Source organism: Natrix helvetica (genome assembly GCF_964273705.1).
Source record: "Natrix helvetica genome assembly, chromosome: 3".
Lineage (NCBI taxonomy): Eukaryota > Metazoa > Chordata > Lepidosauria > Squamata > Natricidae > Natrix > Natrix helvetica.
In genome coordinates, this window is record NC_138549.1 from 139,178,568 (window position 1) to 139,199,921 (window position 21,354).

General features: G+C 42.0%; 2 protein-coding genes across 2 annotated transcripts in view; one reads left to right on the forward strand and one right to left on the reverse strand.

Annotated features, from left to right (window-relative positions):
* Positions 1-4,727: 4,727 nt before the first annotated feature.
* Positions 4,728-21,283, forward strand: GPR37L1 (G protein-coupled receptor 37 like 1). Its single transcript, XM_081949069.1, has 2 exons — positions 4,728-5,684; positions 18,389-21,283. The coding sequence occupies exons 1-2, from the start codon at positions 4,908-4,910 to the stop codon at positions 19,196-19,198; spliced, it is 1,587 nt and encodes a 528-aa protein (XP_081805195.1). The 5' UTR covers positions 4,728-4,907; the 3' UTR covers positions 19,199-21,283.
* ARL8A (ARF like GTPase 8A) overlaps positions 17,068-21,354 on the reverse strand; it is a 56,019-nt gene continuing 51,732 nt past the window's right edge. The window contains exon 7 of the mRNA XM_081949070.1: positions 17,068-17,248. Coding sequence (XP_081805196.1) covers positions 17,142-17,248 — 107 coding nt within the window. The 3' untranslated portion in view covers positions 17,068-17,141. The remainder of the gene's footprint in view (positions 17,249-21,354) is intronic.

The window sequence follows — 21,354 nt, forward strand, 5'->3', positions numbered from 1 at the left end:
TAGTTAGTCCAAAATGCCATCTTGATATGTTTATTATGATGCCTTCGAGAGTTTCAATCAATAAATAGGAGGAAAACAGTGGGATTGCATGAGTGTGTTGGTGATGTGAACATAAGGAAGGGGAAGGTAATCTGGGCTATGCATAAGGTGAAAACAGAACCTCAAAATAATCATGACAGCATATTCTTACTACTGCTGACTTGAGTCTTAGATTTGGTACAAAAGATTTTGATATGTATCTCAAATACAATCTTCTTAGCAGGTAGTTTTAAGGTTTCTCCCCTTTGTAGGATGTTAAATGTTTGTTGTGCCTCAAGAGTCTCTTTGGGGATGAAAAGAATAAATGAGGTTGTCAGAACCTCACAGGAGAGGTGCTCTTTTCTTCGTGTTTTCTGTTGTTTAGAGATAATATCTTTTTTGCCCTTTAGTCCTATTAGGATATCAACTAAAACCTCTTCTAAAAAATTTCTATCCTTGATTTGTACTTATACTTGATTTGTTCCCGTAAAAGCAGAGTTATCTCTTAGTGGTCATGCTGGCTACTATACCTCTGGATGAAAATGGAGCATCATCTAGGCTAGTTTTCTTATGTCATATGTGAATTAACTGCTGAGGAAGAAAGAGTTCAGCTAGTTGAGCCATACAACAGAGGTGTGGATGAAGACATAAATAACAAGAAAACCTCTTATGGCTAGGGCTATATTCTTGTGAACTCTGCTACTCCAACCTCCTAAGTGATTCTCCTTAATTTTGTTTCCTTTGACTTCCAGAAGCAGAGTTGCCAAAGGGGTGTCCACTAGGAGAATTGTGGGTGGAATAGGGCAGTGGGGGAGAGAGTACTTGGAAGAGCCCAAAGGTGCTTTTTTCAAGAGGCAACTGGGCTTTCTGGTTTTTCTTTGAAGACATTTTGCTTCTCATCCAAGAAGCTTCTTCAGCTCTGCGCTTCTTGGATGAGAAGCGAAACATCTTTGGGACAACCATGATCTGGATGACTGAGAATCTCCATAGACACATACTTGAAAGAGTCATTGTCCACCACAGTGATATTCCAGTAAAAAGTAATGACGTAAGGAGCGTTGGGCATCCAGTGATGCTGGATTTCATTCTGTTCAATGCTTGGGGGACCTGGCTACGTGTTGAAGTAGCTGTGAGATTTCTGAAGGCGATCAGCAGCATGTGGCTCGTGGCTAGCAGGCTGGTAACCATGATCATGTATCCCTGAGGAAAACATGGTAATGAATTTCTTTTTTTGCTAAAGCAGTGGGGCCCAATCATCCTGTTTTAGCCCAGTCACCAGAGAAACTCTTTGATATGACCATGGACAGTGAGTTGTTATCTGGAGTATACTGGTCAGAGTGCCTGCTAAAGTCTAAGGAAAGGGGGAAAGGTTCAATCATACATCATCCCTGGACTAAAAGAGGGGCTGAATTATAGTTGGATTAAATAACATTTAAACGTTGATGGGGGAGGCACTATTAAATGCCTTAGCTTTGTTGTACAAAAATGAGAAAAGGCAATAATCGCGCACACTACAGAGCATTCCAAATAAAATCAATTCAGTCATTCTAGGTCAGCGATGGCGAACCTTTTTTGGCTTGCAGCCATAAGTGGGGGGAGCACAGGGGGGGTCATGTGCGGGCATGCCGCACCCATAATGCAATGTGTGACACCCCCCCAGCTGGAAGTGACTTCCAATTTGCTCAGAGGGTCGTTTTAAGCATTCCGAAGGCTTCAGGCACTGTCCGGAGGCTTCCCTGACGCCTTCGGAGCGTTCAAAACGACCCTCTGAGCAAACCGGAAGTGACTTCCGGTTTGCTCGGAGGGTCATTTTAAGCATTCCGAAGGCTTCAGGGACCGTCTGGAAGCTTCCCTGATGCCTTTGGAGTGCTCAAAACGAGGGTCCCTGATGCCTTTGGAGCGCTCAGAGGGTCGTTTTGAGCGCTCTGAAGGCATCAGGGAAGCTCATGAAGCCTCCGGAGGGCCTCTGGGGAGGGCAAAAAATGGCTTTAAAAAGGGTGAACTCAGCTGGCCAGCGCGCACATTCTCGCTGGCCAGCTGACAGGGCAGCACCTCGCATGCCCTGACAAATGGCTCCACGTGCCACCTGTGGCACGCGTGCCATAGGTTCGCCATCACTGTTCTAGGTCATTATTAGCACCGTAAATAAGATTTTGTGTTTCAGGTGTGTGCATTGCAAAGAAGAGATTGACAAGACATTATGTCTTTTGTTTGAATGTTTATAAGCAGAGCCTTCTTAATCCTTGTTCTTCTTGCCTTCTTGCTTTTTGCTGCTTATCTCCAACTTTATAGAATGTAGATTGAACTACATTTTATTGGCTTTGTCCAAACAAGGATAATATAGCATCTATGATGTCCTGGGCCCAGCCAGCAAATTGGACAGACTAAGTCTATCTTCCCAAAAATGCTGATAGAATTAAATGATTACATCGAATGATCTTTCTCTCTCTTTCTCTTTCTCCCTCCCTCCCTCTTTCTCTCTTTCTTTGTGTGTGTGTGTTTATTATGCCATTTCCAGTACTGTACTGTGGGAATAAAAGAGCTTTGAGATCAGTGCAATCTTTTGCCTTCTGAAAGAAAGCATGCAAGTGACAAAAAAAATATATCCATCAATTGCTCTATACACTACGCAGCAAGAAGGAACAGAATTTGAAAAATCCATGCCTGTCTATTCACAGCACTTTTGTCCAGCCTGCTGCATTTCAGATGTGTCACATAAAAATTCAGATCAGACAATAGCAACATTAGTTGGAATGACAAGAACTATAATTTAATGCAAAAATTTGGTCCATCCTCAAGCTATGAGAATTTCCAGTTATTCAACTGGAAAACCACACTGACATTATTTCTGGTTGCACAATAGCTGGGCTGAAAACACACTGGACCAGCTGCCAGATGCAACAATATTAGGGGATCGCAATACAAAACTAGAACTTTTCTTGATGTGGTCCTTTAAGAAGCAAGCAATTTAAACAGAAGAGGAAAATATTTAGGGTACAATTCAGTTTTAAAACATAGAGCATATTGCCTGGATACAGAACATCGATGACATTTCTTGAAGCAAAATGGTAAAATGATAGATGAAAATGTCATATTGATGTAAATAGTTTCTTAAGACATCTAGAAAGTAAGATGTAAAGTAAGATGCCTTATTGAGACAGAGAGAGAGCTCACTGTTTCTACCACATCTCGATCTTTTCTCAGTCCAATTAGATTAGGCATCTCAATTGTATTTTGATAGTTTAGCTATACTATCATATGTAAAGCTGAGAGAGAAACCTATATAATACCAAACAACGGAGGCTGATATTTTTTTATGTGTGGATTTATATCTCACCTTTCCACCATCAGTTCCATATTTGTTTCTCTAATGTTATCCACATAGTAATTCTCTGAGTTGTTAAAGTGGTGGCCCATGGGCTGGATGCGTCGCGTGCAGGCCACGCCCACCCCAGCTCTGCAATTAGGAAAAACATAGAGAAACATCGCGTTATGGCAACATGACACCGCGAGTTTGATACCTGTGGCTTAGGCTGTCAGATAATGATTGAACCTATCCAGTGGCAGAATTCAGTTCTCATGGCAGGCTCAGGATATAAACCAGAGTCATTCTCAGTCTTAATCCAATTGTAATTGTTACATTACTTCGAAAGCAATAAGAAAAACCGAAGGTCCAACGTTGTGAAAAAGTGACAGGATAGAATGCCTTAATATGTACACAAAGTAAATATTCTTGAAAAATGTGGCTTAAGGACAGGTTTTCTGAAGGTTCTTTGCAGAGGTGGTATTCTGGAGAACCGGTAGCAGACATTTTGAGTAGTTCAGAGAACCGGTAAATACGACCTCTGACTGCCCCCATCCAGTTGTGGGTTTCCATTTTTTTACTACCGGTTTGCTCGTGCGCGCATACGCGCTCGCGCATGCGCAGAAGCACCTGGGCAGGTGAGCGGAGCCTCCTCCCACCGCTACTACCGGTTTGGCCAATCATGGCCAAACTGGGAGAACCCACCTCTGTCCCCGCTCCCATCTATTCTCTGCCTCCTGAGTCCCAGCTGATCGGAAGGGAATGGGGATTTTGCAGTAACCTTCCCCTGCCACACCCACCAAGCCACACCACGCCCACCAAGCTACGCCCACAGAATCAGTATTTTGAATCCCACCACTGGTTCTTTGGTTCACTCAGCCAACAGTCCCAGCACATCTGCTTGATTTACTGAAACTGTTCTCTCACAGACAGCTATGAAACCTATTACACTGTCACATGAATGTCTCTTTTATTTTGTCCTTGTTCAAAGCATCTTTCTAGGATCTCCATATAAATTGACGTTTCCCTAGAGTTTGGCCAAAGGGAAATATTTCAGTGAGAGGCTGCTGAAATATGCCCTCTTTACCACAAAAGCAGATATATAAAACAAAAAACAACTAGAATTGCCTGCACGAAGGTCTAGGGCTAAAGCAGGTGGTTTCTTTCCACGGTTCTTTCCCTGTGAGGCTCAAGGCCTGTGAGGCTTTTGATCCTTTCACAGGAGCTGGTAGACATTGTAGCTTGGCCACCAGGGGGCCTGTGGGCCAACAAAAGGGGATTGAAATGAATTACTGATTTTTTTCCCCCTCTTTTTTAATTCTGCCCAGAGATCTGAGGGAATAAACAGCAGCAGTGAGCTGGCATAGCAGACCAAAGTGTCTCTCTGTCGTCGCTCAAGCTGGACTAAAACTCCAATCTCCTCGTTTACTCTCTTCTATACCCCCGGCCCTCTTTTAAGACCACCAGTCAAAGTGAAGAAACTTTTTCCCCTTTTTGTCACTGAGGGCAGTGACATCTCTGTTCATTCGGTGAATTGCTTTCTCTGCGTCTCTCCTCTCTTTACCTCTGTTTTGCAGAAAGAAGGATGTCTTTCCCTTGGACAGGTATGCTTTTGCTTAGTTTTCTGCAGCCACTGGAAACCCTGATGAAAGAAGTTGTCCCGTATATTGAAGGAAACTACGCAACTCCCAGAATGGAGGCAAAGGCTGGAGAAGATCACTTACAAAGACACATCAACTCCCAAGGCGTCCTGATGGAGTTACTTGGAGAACTGGGCAGGGTGAGAGACTTAGGACCAACTGCCAACCATGAAGAGCAACAGTTCTCAGAAGAACAGCTGAGGTGGAGAAGAACACGTAGAGGAACAAAAGATGATGATGCCAAGTCGGTTCAGCAATATGTTCCAGGAGTCAAAGTAGAATTTCCTCAGCCCGCAAGCCCAGCTACATTACAGCCAACGGAGCCTCCAGCACCATCCAGCACAGATCCATTTGAGTCCCACCAAGAGAGCCCAGCGGTCTACGGTAATAGAGAGGCCCAGGTTAACAGAACTGTGGCACTAGGAAAGCGTTTTCAGATACAGAACCCTCTCTATCCAGTGACAGAAAGCTCTTATAGCGCTTACGCTGTCATGTTCCTGTCCCTCATTGTCTTTGCTGTGGGCATTGTTGGGAACCTCTCGGTCATGTGCATTGTCTGGCATAACTACTATATGAAAAGTGCCTGGAATTCCATTTTGGCCAGTCTTGCTTTCTGGGATTTCCTTATCCTCTTCTTCTGCCTACCTGTGGTCATCTTCAATGAAATTACCAAGAAGAGACTGCTGGGAAACTTCTCCTGTCGCCTTGTGCCCTTCATGGAGGTAAGAGTTTCCTCTGCTAACCTCTAGTATGTATCATCAATAACTTTGTGTCTTCAGTTAAGGAAGAGAGGGATAATGTTATTTGTACTTAGCCAGCTTTATGTTTTGAATTGGACTTAATCCCATGTCATTTGGCTTTACTAATACCCAATAAGATGAGCTTTCCTAACATCAAGGAGTGATTGATTGAAGAGTTATAGAAAACACCATCTCTCTTTCAAAGAGGATAACAAAAATGCCTTTGGGAAAAATTGAAGCAAGCACAGTTATCCTTATTTCAATGCCAATTATTTGATGAGAAGAATGTTTCTGTGTTCACCTCAGAGATACAAAGTGGAAGCTGTGCCTTATATTTCCAGGAGATAATCATGTGCATTTTTAATGCAATCATCATTAATTAATATTAATGATTCAGCCATTAATATTAATGTTCTAACTATTAATAGACTGTCCGGTACCTTGGTATCTTCCATATAGCTAGGACTAATGTAGAGAAAACAACAGGTTAGGGGATGCTGCATTAATAAATGAGAACTAGATACTTCTCACATCAAGATGATAAAAGTGGGGCTTTAAAATTACCTCAAGAAAGAAAATCTTAATTAAAAAGAGTAAGTGCATCTAATGCTTGTGCTGAATCTATAATTAGCAGATATAGGCCTCCTGTAGCCTGACATTTCAAGACCTAGACTCAAACCATCAGTCCTTAGAGATCATGCACATTTAATTACACCGAGTAAAGATTCTTCTATAATTCTAGGCTGAGAATTCTGAAAAAAAAAATGCCAGGCTAAGAGGAATTCTTGCCCAGTGGATACAGTGCATTTCAGATTATATCTGCTCACCACAGGCACAGGGAGGAGGTGGACAGGATCCCAGGGTGAAGAAGGAAACAAGTCAAGCTTTTTTTCTAGAAGTAAAAGATTATCATTTGTAATTGGTTGAAGAAGACAATTTAACTGTGAAAGGATGGCCTTCCTTAAATTATTCTCCCTGAACCAGGGAATTTTACTTTTAATAGTAGAAAATGATAGCAAGTAAAGGCTTTGCTATCATTAAATCATTGCCTGAAAATGCTGGATTTCTTCCGAGGACACAATAATAGTTGTTATTCTAAAAAAAAAAAATTAAATCCCAGGGACTGTTTAAATTAATAAAGATTGCTAACTACCTTAATCAAGGTAAATGACAAACATTTGGAAGACATAACCAAGGTGAAGAATTTATGGGTCTCTGAATATTGCTGAACTACAGCTATCAGCATCCCTGGTTACATCCAGCAATATCCAGTGAGAGAGAGTTTGCGGTATATATCATAGTCTTGAACTTAATCTCATAAAGGCAGGCTGAGAGAAGGAGGCATTGAACAAAGTGACCTTTGCAACTGATCATAAATCTGTACAAAACCTGCTGTAGTGTAAAACTTCAGCTTTGCAACTCATGAAGGTTACATGTCTTCCCTCACGAATTCCTTAGGAGTTGAACTTCTCCTAAGTTGAAAAGGAGTCGAAAATGGGAGCTGTGTTTTGAATGATGTGAAGTTTCCATGGAAAATCTATTTGGCTGAAATTACCCCGAAGTCTTTGTTAATAAGGGCAGGATAAAGGCCATTTTAATTTCCTTTCAACGGTGCCATAGGATTGTTGGATAATATTCTCCGAAATACTCTCAGAACAGCTTCAGTGTTCTTAAACAAAGGAGCATCTTACGGCAAGGTTAGATTATCCTGCAACCAAGATGCATACTTTAAAGTGTATGTCATGATCAGTGTATTTTATTTTATTTAAAAAGTATCGGGCACACTTTCTCTTCTCTTGGTTCTTCCTCACTTCTCTGAACTAGGGATTTACAAAAACACAATTAACTAGATATGATTGCAACAGCCTCACTTTCATAAATCCAAATCTCACCCTATCTTTTAGAAAAGGATTGCAAGGATGGAGACATAGAATTCAGCCTTCCACAATCTTGCCATTAGATGCTATTTGTATTTATTTATTATTTAAATTTATTAGCCATTCTTCCAATGGACTTACATTTCTACGATATCAGCTGGCTGCCACACCATGAGCATCACTGAAGTAAAACCTAGGCAGAAATCAGCACCAAAAAAAACCTACTAAAGTGGTTGGGCCTGCAACTAATTTATAGGGTCTGTGCTACCATCACACTTATCCTCAAGCCTTTGATCAGGTTGCGACCTTTACATGGAAATATTGGTTTAGTTTAGGCTATATGGAATAATGTCTTGGGCTGACATACACAATTACAAAATTGGAAGGGATCTCAGAAATCATCTAGCTCAGTGTTATAGATTCACTAGAGTAGAGCATCACTGAGAGATCACCGCTATCCATACTCTGTCTGGACATCAAACAAAGGAGAATACACCAGTGATAGTCTGTTCCACTGGTTTACTGCATAGTGTACAGAGTCAGAAAATTCCTCCTGATACCTGGCCTAAATCTACATCCTTACAGCTTTAACTAATATGGTATTGATATGGTTCCATTCTCTAGGGAAATAGAGAGTAGGTTCAATTTCTTATACTCTATTAGGCAGGAAAGAAAATATTGTGTAGTGGATGTGGGACAAGAGAAGATAGAAGTGGGCTGCTTATTTAGTAGTATTTAATCATTCCATCTAACAGATTGTCATGGAGAAAAATCTATCCATCATGGTTTACTCAATAAAGTTAACCATGGGTTGACATTTTCTGTGAACACAACAACACTAGGTCCTATGCCATACTGTAATTAGAGTGCAATTGTGTTCAAGGACATGTATTGGATTCACACATTGTTTTTAACCTGATTATTGATATAATATGTTTTCTGACTTATACATTGAATTATCAGCTAGCCAATAGTTTAAACCCCCCAAACCAAAATTACTAACCGAAACCAAGTTTAGAATGCTGGATGGTAGGCTTTAACTAATCTGGCTAAGTGTGCTATATAAAAATAGATATTGTTAATTTTTAATGACTATTTTAAAAGGTTTTTTAAAAAAATATTTAATATTATGTAAGCCATCTTGGGCAAATCAAAAAGCAGCATGCGTATTTAATAAAATAAAATACATTAATTGAAACAATTATTTATTCCTTTCATTATTATTTATTTATTTGGTTCATTCCACTCATTTTCTGTTGAATCTTCTTAATGCATTTTGAACTGTGCATTCTTCAAAAGATACTATAACATAGTGCCACCCTATTAATGTGCAAAACTGAAACATTTACAGAGCAAGAAAAAGTGGGGTGTGCATTTGTGTTTCTATAATACCTAAGATATAATTTCAAAGGACCAGGTTCCTTATGTCTTCAAGAAAGCAGTTGGAAGAAAGAAGCTGGAATGAGGTAGGATTGGACATACTGAAAATAAAGTTTGTTTAGACTGAAAATAGGCTGTAATGGTATATATCTGATGTGAACATACAGATGATCCTTTGCACACAAGTTATTTTCTATCAAACATAATGAATAGTCCGCCCTTAGAAACTGCAATATTTCAACATAATTTCTATAGCTTCACTGCTCAGTGCAGGAAGATATGAGAGCAAAGCAAGCGATGGACATCTGTGAATGATTCAGAGCTTGACTAAGGGGACAGCAGCATACATGAAGGAGGCAGGGAAGACAATGAGTCTTTGATGTAATATGACAAGGACACTAACATTTGGACACATCAAAAGCCCATTGCAAAATAAGAACACACAATCATAGGTAAAGTACTTATTCTTGCAATCAACACATCCTATCACTGCCAGTAACCATGCTAACTGTGAAAAATCTAGGCAGATTTAGGTTTTCTATGCAGTTTTCTGTCCTTCTATCAGGTTGAAAGTTAAATTGGAGTTACAAGATCTAGGCTGCAAAAAAGTAGATGACAGTAGATGGTGGGAAAGAGAAGTGAATAACCTAATGCTTTGCTGCCATCTAGTCGATCTTAAGGGGTTTTGCAGTCCAGATGTAATAGATCTACTAACATTAAGCACTGGCCATCTTCATATTTATTCATTCAGATGATTTTCCTTTTAGATAGGGCATTAAGGTATTTGATCTTATTCCTATGAAAGGCTGAAGAGCATTATTTTATTTAAGCTACCGTATTCTGATCATCACTGATGTATTGATTATTTGTTTATTTTGGCAAGTTTTTATCTTCTAGGGAAAAAGGACATCTGCAATTCCTCATAGAAATTCTACATATGAACCAATAGCTTCTCTTTTGCAAAAACTGTTCTGTATCATTGTGTTTGGTTTTGCATTTAAGAGACATGCAGATATCCATATCAGAAAATAGCAAAGGTGTCTTGAAAGGGATAATTTGCAGTGGAAAAATGGCAAAACCAGAGATGCATTTTGCCATACTGTACTTCCTTCAAATTACGAGCTGCCTTAGGATTCATAGTTTCATAGAATTCACAGAAAATTGCCTCAGCAATATGAATAGGACTTAGACTTATATACCATTTAATGGTACTTTACAGCCCTCTCTAATTTACAGAATCAACATATTGCCCCCAACAATCTGGGTCCTCATTTTACTCACCTCGGAAGGATAGAAGTTTAAATCAACCTTGAGTCAATGAGAATCGAACTCTTGGCAATGGAGTGCAGAGTTAGCTTGCAATACTGCATTCTAATCACTGCGCCACCACAGTTCTTAAATAAACACTACTGACTTCCCCTCATCTCACTGAATATTTGTCTTTCTTTTTGCACCTGTTTTATTTATCTCAGAATAACTAAGAGATTATATCCTAAAAGTTGATAGCTTCAAGCAAAATATTGTAGATAATTCTATCCATATCAGTGGAGTCACAATAAACATTTAGGTCATATAGGAACAACTGTTTCCTGACTTTTGTCCTTGGTTAATTAAATATAAAAATGTGCAGAGCTGCATAGGAATATCACCCCAATTCTCCCGATGTGTCCAGATGGCTACATTTGCACTGCTGCTCCTACAATGTGGATAATTGAATTGTTAATTCAAGAACTGCAAAAAAGAGTCTAATATTTCCCTGTTATGCCAATAACTTTATGGCTGTGGTTCTAAACACAGCTGTATAAAAAGCTTCCTACCAAAGCAGCAATTACTGCATGCTGCGTTTCTTTTTTTCCTCAGGGACTTGTTCAGGTTGCAGATGAAAGATTGTAGGTTTGTATTATTCTTCATAAAAGAAGCCCAATAGGAATATTCTGTGAAATGTGATAAAATGTAGAGATCTACTTTAAGAGATCTGGATAGCATCTATTTAAAGGACAGTTATTTTAAATGGAACTAGATTTTGTTGCAGCTGCTTTACTTATGCCAGCCCTCTCTGCTGTCTGCCACATCAGGAACCCTGCTGCAAATTTGCAGTTCCATTATAGACCGATTCTCTGAATCTTACACAGCTTTGTATTTCCTCCACAAAGGTTTTCTTACCCGAATTTTACTCCAGATGCCTCTTAATTTCAACCAACACGGACTTGTTCTGCTTTTGCTTTTGCTTTTCTTTTTTACTGTGCCTAAGTTGGCAATGGCAAACCACCTCTGGAAAACCTTGTCAAGAAAACTGTAGGGATTAGTCCAGGCATTCACCAGAAGTCATACTTTCCTCAAAGCAGATACACACACCAAAAAAAGTGTTATAGTTGATCATAGTATTACAGTAAAACATCAGAACTCAAGTTTCAAATGACAATTTGCACCTTAATGAATGTATTCATTTTGAAGACATCTTCCTATTTGCTGTATTATGCTAACATGGGTAAAGATCTTGAAATCTTTCCCAAAGTTGCTTTTTCAAGACGCAACTGGACTTTCTCAAATTTGCATCCAGTTTTGGTTGCCACACTATAAAAAAAAAGATGTTGAAACTCTAGAAAAAGTGCAGAGGAGAGCAACCAGGATGATTAGGGGACTGGGGACTAAAACATATGAAGAACAGTTACAGGAACTGGGCATGGCTAGTTTAATGAAGAGAAGGACCAGGGGAGGCATGATAGCAGTGTTCCAATATTTGAGGGGCTGCCACAGAAAGGAGGGGGTCACGTTATTTTCCAGAGCACCTGAAGCCCAGACAAGGAATAATGGATGGAAACTGACCAAGGAGAGATTCAACCTAGAAACAAGGAGGAACTTTTTGACAGTGAGAACAATCAACTAATGGAACAGCTTGCCTTCGGAAGTTGTAGGAGCTCCATCACTTGAGACTTTGAAGAAGAAATTGGATTGCCATTTGTCAGAAATGGTGGAGGGTCTCCTGCTTGAGTGGAGGGTTGGACTAGATGACCTATAAGGTCCCTTCCAACTCTGTTAATCTGTGTCTGGTTTTTCTTTGAAGATGTCTCGCTTCTCATCCAAGAAGCTTCTTCAGCTCTGACTGGATGGTGGGGAATCTTGAAAAAGCCCCTTTGGGACAACCATGACTTGGATGACCGAGAATCTCCATAGACATTTAGAAATCTCTTAACTTATATTTTAGAAACAGCTGATGGTACAACCTAACTGGATAGTCATTCAGACATCGTTGTACTATCCAGTAGAAGCAGCCAAGCAACCTCCGCCATAATCTACAAAGTCCTTCAAATCACATAGTGTAACTGCTTGGAACTTCAAATTCTTTATTCGGGTTGGCTTTTCAAACAAGCTCTCCATCTTTCTTTAGCATTCATCAGTATGATGTCCATAAATATGAACATGACCTTGCCTCATTTTTTTTTAAGCATCCATTGAAAGCTCATACTTTAATAAACACCATGAGAGATTGTACCCTGGAATGACTCTGTTTTGTGCTGGTTTGGCCGTAGTTCAAAGAACATGAGACAGGGAAAGTGGGGAGGGGGAGGAAGAATAAAGAAAGTAAGCCTCTTTGCTTAGTTTCCAAAGCTTCCGGTGTTAAATGAATGTCCCTTTTTCCTCTGAGAAGTGAGCGGGTGCCTGCAATTAGGGCCCAGAGCTCTTCAGCAGTCTATGAACAACTGTCCAAATGAGGCGTAATATTTCCTGAACCGAAGGAAAGCACAGCATTTGTAATGGAGAGTGTTGTGCAAGGAGGCGAGCCCTTCTCCACCCCCCCGGGCTGATATTTATTCATGTTCCACATTGTCTGCCCAACCCACCCAGTGTTTGGCATTTTCTTCTCCACGCTTTGCCATCTTCCCTTTTGGCAGACAAGGATGTTTTCCTGGGATTCTGAATGCAGCGGAAATTAACAAAAGCTACTTTGGGACATCAACAAACTCACTTAACTCATTTGATGCTCAAAAAGTAGATGCATTTTGACTCAGTGAATGCTTTGGAAAGGACCAAAGGTTGCTTAAGGAGTACTAAGTAATGACCTAAGAATCTCTCCTGATCTTCTAAGGTGTTTCTCCCATTGGTTTTTCCTTATTAATTGCCCTCTATAAAAAAGAAGCATTTAGATCGGGGAAGAATGATATACAAGGAATCATGATAGAATGATTTTTTTTAAATGGTAGAGACTATAAGGGAAACTATAAGGGAAAAATTCTATTCTATTCTTTCACTTCCATATACATTATCTACAATATTTACACATATATTACGGAGACCTGGTTGGGCCATGAGGGGCGTGTTCCCCTTAGTGAACTATGCCCATCAGGCTTCCGGGTATTTCACCAGCCGAGAGCCCAGGGCAGGGGCAGGGGTGGTGGTGGCAGTGGCAGTGGTTATTAGGGAAAGTCTCAGACTTCGGGAGGTCACTGTACCTCAGATAGGTGGGTGTGAGTCCCTTTTTGTGAAATGGGGCCTTGGAGTTCAAGTGGGCCTTTTTGTTACGTACCTGTCTCCCTGCTACGTTTCATTGGCCCTGCCAGAGCTGCTGGATGTGTTAGCTGGATTGACTTATGATCCTGGGGGATTTCAATCTGCCTTCCATTGGCGAGACATCCGAGTCAGCTCGGGAGTTCATGGCTTCCATGATGGCTATGGACCTAACTCAGTTAATTCAAGACCCCAGCCATAATAGGGGATACACACTCCACCTGATTTTTTCTCTAGGCAGTGGATAAATGATCTAGATTTAGGGGATATTTCTATTCAACCCTTGTCATGGTCTGATCATTTCCTCATCAGGCTTGACTTCCATACTGCTACCCCTCGCCGTAGGGAGGCGCAACTAACTAGATGGTTCCGCCCCAGGCGCCTGATGGACCCTGAAAGGTTCCTGATGGAACTTGGGATTTTTCCTGAATCCCTTGCTCACAACTCGACCGAAGCCCTAGTGGAAGCCTGGGATAGGGTGGCCACTGGGGCCTTCAATCACGTTGTGCCTTTGCGGCCTCTAACCTGGTGTTGATCCCGGGTGGCTCCCTGGTTTACCGAGGAGCTCCGGGAGATGAAATGCCAGAAAAGAAGCCTAGAGAGTGGTTGGAGGGCCAGCCGGTCCGAATCTGATCAAACACTAGTAAGAATTCATATTAAATCCTACTTAGTGGCGATAAAAGCGGCAAAATGGCAACATTTTTCCGCTCTTATCACATCCGCAGATAACTGCTCAGCCGCCCTGTTTAGAGTGACCCGTTCCTTACTTAACCAAGGAACTGGGAAAGACCCCTTGCAGGGTAGGGCTGAAGAATCTGCAGGATAAAATCGCTCAGATCCGGACAGGCTTGGACTCTGACTGGGTAGATTCGGATGAGTCGACGGGGATAAATCTTGTGGAGACAATCTGGGATGAGTTTGACCCTGTGACCCCCAAGGGCATTGACAGGATTATGGGGAGACTCAGTGCTGCCACTTGTGTGCTGGACCCATGTCCCTCTTGGTTAGTTTCAGCTTCCTGGGAGGTGACACGAGGCTGGCTCCAGGCAATTACCTACGTTTCATTGAGAGAGGGGTTCTTTCCCACCGCCTTGAAGGAGGCGGTGGTGAGGCCCCTCCTCAAGAAGCCTTCCCTGGACCCAGCTTCTTTAGCCAACTATCATCCGGTCTCCAACCTTCGCTTTGTAGCAAAGGTTGTCGAGAGTGTGGTAGCACATCAGTTTCCCCAGTACCTGGATGAAGCTGTCTACCTGGATCCATTTCAGTCGGGTTTCAGGCCCGGGTACAGCACGGAGACGGCATTGGTCACGTTGGTCGATGATCTCTGGCGGGCCCGGGACAGGGGCTGCTCCTCTGTCCTGGTCCTATTAGACCACTCGGCAGCTTTCGATACCATCGACCATGGTATCCTACTGTGACGACTCGGGGGGTTGGGAATAGGGGCACAGTTTTACAGTGGTTCTCCTCCTACCTGTCAGATCGGTCGCAGTTCGTGTTGACTGGAGGGCAGGGATCGACCCCAAGGCGTGTCACTTGTGGGGTGCCCCAGGGGTCGGTTCTCTCACCCCTCCTGTTCAACATATATATGAAACCGCTGGGCGAGATCATCCGTGGTTTTGGGGTATGGTATCAATAATATGCTGATGATACTCAACTTTTCATCTCTACCCCAAACCACCCAAATGATGCCCTTGACGTGATGTCCCGATGCCTGGAGGCTGTGCGGATCTGGATGGGAAAAACAGGCTGAAGCTCAATCCCTCCAAAACTGAGTGGCTGTGGTTTCCGTCATCCCAATTTATGCATCTTGTCCCATCTTTGATGATAGGGGGAGAAATTTTAGCCGTCTCAGAGAGGGCCCGCAATATGGGAGTCCTCCTGGGCACGCGGCTTAGTTTCGAAGATCACCTGACGACCGTGACCAGGGGGCCCTTTTACCAGGTTCACCTGGTACGTCAGTTGCGCCCCTTCCTGGATCGGGATGCTCTATGCACAGTCACTCATACCCTCGTCCTTTCTTGCCTGGACTACTGCAACGCTTTCTACATGGGGCTGCCCTTGAAGAACACCCGGAGGCTTCAGCTGGTCCAGAATGCGGCCGCGCGGGTTATCATGGGGGTACCTAGGTGCTCCCATGTTACACCCCTTTTAGGCGGCCTGCACTGGTTGCCGGTTGTTTTCCGGGTGCGATTCAAGGTACTAATTATGACCTTTAAAGCGCTCCATGGCTTAGGCCCAGGGTACCTGCGAGACCACCTACTGCCACCAGTAGCCTCCCACCATCCAGTGCGATCCCACAGAGTTAGCCTCCTCAGGGTGCCGTCGGCCAAACAGTGTCGGCTAGCGACCCCCAGGGGGAGAGCCTTCTCTGTGGGAGCGCCTTCCTTCTGGAATGTGATGCCCCCGGAGCTTCGCATAATCCCTGACCTCCAGTCCTTCCGACGCGCCCTAAAAAGTGGGCTTTTCCAGCAAGCCGGCCTGGCCTGTTAATTTTATCTAATTTTTTAAATGTTAGTGTTATATTAATTGGGTTTGTTTTTTGGATTGTTTCTAATTTTCTATTAAGTTTTGTAATATGTGTTTTTTAATGGTGTACGCCGCCCTGAGTCCTTTGGGAAAAGGGCGGCATATAAATCCAATAAAACAAACAAACAAACAGATGGCCAAAGGTTTAAGGGGGCATTTTCAATTTGAATTTGTCCTTGTATAGTGCATTCAACTATATTCCACTAAATGTATAATTTTTGGGAAAAGAGAGGGGGGAGGGAGAAAGAGAGAAAGAAAAAATGAGAATACTACTCCTTTTTAATTACATTTGTTAGTAAATCCTCTTGATTTTTGTGTCACTGTACAGTAACACAGTATTTATCCTGTAATTATTTAGGGCCAGTGTCTTTGAGTCAGTTCAACTCCTAACAACCACATGGATATATCTATGAAGTTGCTTTCTCCTGAGATTTTAAAAAAAACTTTCTATTGACGAATGGTTTCCCATCCAAGAACGAACCAGGATTGAAACTGCTTAGCTTCTGAGTCATGGGCTAGCACCTGCTGAGACAGCGATACTAAAGAGAGACAAAGAGTGATGTCATAGTCAGCAGAAATTAGTTACATATTCACATTATAGTTTTTAAAATTGAATGTTTGCAAAGAAATAAGAGGTGCCACCCTTCTGCACTTGTTGGTTAGAATTAAAATAGAAGTGCAAACAGTGCTGAAAGTGCCAAAACTGTTTTTAAGCCTGCAAGTTCTATTTTCATATGAACCAAATGAAGGCAGCTGCAAAACAGGAGTTATGGGATGTAGAAACTGAAATGAGTATAAAGCAATCTGAAAATGTACCAGCTCCCAAAATGGTTCCTGTTATCACAGTGAAATTCTCACATGTTTCTCTTTTCTAACAAGCTCACCCTTGATTTTAGGACTCTGATTGAGGTGGAGAATGGGCTTTCTGCTGTTAACATTGTTTTATCATTAGGAGTTAGTAACTTTCATGATCTACTGCCAATTATTTGAACGTCCACCAAGGATCTAAGTCTCCTTCTGCTCAGTTTGAATACAAGGAATCCCAAAAGGATGGAAATATAAAAGAGGGGAAACCAATTGGAATAAATGGAGCAGGGAAGCAAGATTGTTACTTAGATGAATATTTAATAATTTAATATCAAATAAAGAATTAGAAAACCAACCACATATCAATGTCCACAATGTCCACACATTTGGTTTTGTTAAACAATGTTGGATCCAAAGTGTCCTCATGCATTGTAAAGAACTGGGAAGTAGCTAAGGAAAGATAGTAAACAGAGAGTTAGACACTTTTTTTCATATCTTCCTGGTTAAGGAAAGTCAATATGCTTATTTTTAAATTGTACAAAACAACCTTTACTAAGCTGCAGCTACCATACTGAGGTTTGTAGTTACTAAAAAAATGTAGGGAAATATTTTGGGAAACATGGCGTATAATACAATTTCAGCATCAACGCCACATAGAAATGCTCAAGAATAAAAGCTGACATATGAGAAAGTCACACACATTCCTTAGTAGAGCTGACCCCCCAAATGTGACTTATTCTGTTCAGGTTACAGAAATAAATGGGATCATTATTCTCATAACAGGCACTAATATTTAAATATGCATCTTTTCATATGGGGCAGGGGTGGGATTGAAAATTTTTAGCAATGGGTTTTCTGCCCGGTTGAGTGTGGCCATGGTGGGCATGCCTATTCAGCCTCCTGCACCACAGTGGGAGGGGGCATTTTCATCCTCCCCAGGCTCTGGAGGCTTTCCTCCAGCCTTCAGGAGGGCGAAAACAGCCTCCCCCAGCTTCGGAGGCCTTTCAGAGGCTGGAAATGGGCCCATTTCCGCATTTCTGGAAGGCCTTTTGCCCTCCCGGAGCCTCCCCGTGGGCTCTGCACTTACCTAGCATCCAAAACAGGCTGCAGGGAGACTCCTGGGAGGGGAGGGACAGGAGGAGTCAGACAGTCCTTTCAACCATCAGTTCAGTGAACCAGATGTAAAATTAGCATCCAGTTCACCTGAATCAGGCTGAACCGGCTGAATCCCACTCCTGATTTGGGGGTATTTGTCATCTCCCATACTGCTATCTGTATTCTGGAGAATTATTGCACAAACTTGTATAGTTGCTCTTGAAGCATTTAAAAAGTGCTGGGGACTGGAATGACTTTTCCTGTTTTGTGCATCCCATTTTATTTTGGCATAATTTGGAATCTGCATTGTTCTACGTGGTAAATGAATTTTCCATGCTAGAGACAGTGTTTATTTTTTCTTTGAAATCCTTTTGCACAAAACTGAAAAAAAAAGTCTGTATTTCCTCACTAACTTCAAAGTTAAGGGAGAGGCAAATGTTTCATTACTCTCTTTGGCAGTCTCAGTTCAACCACTTCTCTTTGTTATGCTCCTAGGTGACCTCTCTGGGAATCACCACCTTCAGCCTCTGTGCCTTGGGCATTGACAGATTCCATGCGGCTACCAGCCCTCAAGCCAAGCTCCGCCCGATTGAACACTGCCACTCCATCATTGCCAAGCTGGCTGTCATTTGGGTGGGTTCTATGACCCTTTCAATCCCAGAGCTCCTTCTTTGGCAGCTGGCACAGGATACCTCACCAATCTCTGGTGTAGTGTCTGACTACTGCACAATGAAACCTTTTCAGGAGCTGCCCGAGTCCATTTACTCTCTGGTTCTTACTTATCAGAATGCTAGAATGTGGTGGTATTTTGGATGCTACTTCTGCCTGCCGATCCTCTTTACCGTCAGCTGCCAGCTGGTCACCAGAAGGATCAGCAGCACAGAGAAGACCGAATGCCGTGGCAATAAGCATGGGCAGTGTGAGAGCCAACTCAACTGCACAGTGATTGGCCTGACAGTAATCTATGGTCTCTGCAGCATCCCTGAAAATGTCAGTAATATTGTTGTGGCCTATTTGTCTCCTGACATGACGAAACAGACCCTGGACCTATTAAGCTTGGTCAACCAGTTCTTCCTGTTCTTCAAATGTTCAGTTACTCCTGTGCTTCTACTATGCCTTTGCAAACCCCTGGGGCAGGCCTTCATGGACTGCTGCTGCTGCTGCTGTGATGAATGTGGTCAAGAAACTACTTCCAGTGATAGTGGTTCTGAAAGCAAAATCAAAACCGAGATGTCCTCAAATATTTTCTTTGACAAGACCAGAGAGTCACCTCCCGCCGTAGGGGCCATTGGCACTCCATGCTAAGTTCAATCATCCTAGTGGTAGACCAACAGCAATTCTTCCGCTACCTTTTCCCAAGACCAAAAGTTGTGATTTTCTTTTAGTATTAATTGGTGAAATAGCTGGACACTGGAGGTGGGAGCTGGTGTGTATCATTTGCTTGTCCAGCACTGTCTTGTAAGAACAACTTAAAAACAAGGCATCACCAATAGCTACTGTACCTCTTCTCTGCTGAACAGTTATCAAGGGTACCATTGACTCCCCTGATCTACCACAGATAGAAAGGATGATATTCTGAATGTGAAAGATGCTGTGGAATGGCCCATTTGCAACCCTTTCCAGAACGGAGGAATCACCTGTTTTAAAAGAGTTCATAGTACACACTAACCTATTCTGCCCTGATGCAGGACCTTACTGTTCTCTACTTCATGTCTGCCCCAGAGGCAGCCTTGTACACAAAGTCAGCACTATCCTAGCCTCAATAAACCAGTAGACTAAGTAGCAAAAGGTTCCAGTCATTTTATTCAAAATGTGGTTGGACAATTGATCATTCTGTCAGTATTTCTATTAAAAGAAAGTGAATTTGTCCACACTGTATAAACTAGAATTCTTGTTTATCCAAGGAATCAAGATTTTCCACCAGGTTTCACTGTATCTTGTGTTGTGTGTGTGTGTGTGTGGAGGGGGGGTTACAGGAATTGGTTCTGGTTTTTTTATTCACACTTATTTTATTTGTTTTATACCGTTTCGGGTATTTTGATCTACCCATGGTTTTAGGTGATTACACTCATATGCTGTACTTTAGTATAGATCAATTAACTCATTGTGGCATCAATAGCAGCTTTCTTGGCAATTTTCTGTTTTTTGGGCATCCAGTTTTTTTTCTTTTATTTCTTAATCTTTGACAGTCTCTTTTCACATTCATTTTTACCAACTTCTTTATTTCATTCTACGATTCCTATTAATGAGGCTCAGAAATTTAAAGTGCAGGCTGATGTTTTCCTTCGAAATGATGGATCAAGATTGTACCACTGAGAACTGCATGGCTTTGTTCTGCTTTTAGTTCTTTCATTTGAAACACACACATTATCAGTTCTACAATTTTCTCCTGGCTCTTTGCTGTTGTAATGGAAATTTTCCACCACCTTGTGATAATACTATAAAGGTAGTCCTGACTTATAACCACAGTTGGGATAGGAACTTTTGTCACTAAGCAATGCAATTAAGTAAGCTACGCCTAATTTTATAACATTTTTCTGCCATACTCCTCAGTGGTGGGTTTCCATTTTTTTTACTATTGGTGCTCTCGTGCACGTGTGTAACACTTCTGTGCATGCGCAGAAGCGTCCGGGTGGGTGGGTGGAGCCTCCCGCCACCGCTACTACCAGTTCGCCCGATCTGGGCCAAACCGGGAGCAACCCACCTCTGATACTTGTTAAGCAAATCACACAACTGTTAAGTAAATCCAGTTTTCCCCACTGACTTTCCTTTTTGGAAGCCCCACACTGAAGTCAGCCCCCTGCTGATCATGTGACTCTGGAGTGCTGCAACTGTCATAAATACATGTTGGTTGCCATTTAATCATGTGACATGGAGATGGTGCACCAGTCATAAGTGCAAGGACAAGTTGTAAGTCAATTTTCTCAGTGCTATCGTAACTTCAAATGGTTGTAAGTTGAGACTACCTGTAAATTTGATTTCTGTAACTCTATCTGGTGATGTCTACATAGATGCATGTTGTTTTGGTTGCTGCAAAACTGTTAGCGGTGAAGAAATCGCAATGAAGAAATCATTAGATTGGCAGAAACAGGTACAGGCAGTCCTAATTTAACTACAGTAATAGGGATTGGAAACTCTGTTAAGCAATGCAATTGTAAGTTGAAAAACCATATGATTGTACCATTCATTAATCAATGACCTCACATCACCATGACTTCCTATTTCCTGTCAGCTTTTCCACTCACTATTGTGGGAATCTGACAGGAAGATCACGTGACTCCAGGATGCGGGGATGGTCAAAAGTATGAGATCTAGCCATAACTACCGCTTGTTCAGTGTCATTGTAAATTTGAATGGTTGCTGATCACTAAAAGAGGACTACCTGTAAGTCATTCTGCTTCATTTCTGTTTCCTAGGCTATGTAGCCCAGTTATGTCTCTCCACCTTCATTCCAACTATTG

Coding starts and splice junctions, on each gene's coding strand:
- GPR37L1 (XM_081949069.1), top strand. CDS start 4,908: ATGTCTTTCCCTTGGACAGGTATGCTTTTGCTTAGTTTTCTGCAGCCA. Junction 5,685..18,388: donor GCCTTGTGCCCTTCATGGAG/GTAAGAGTTTCC, acceptor TTATGCTCCTAG/GTGACCTCTCTGGGAATCAC.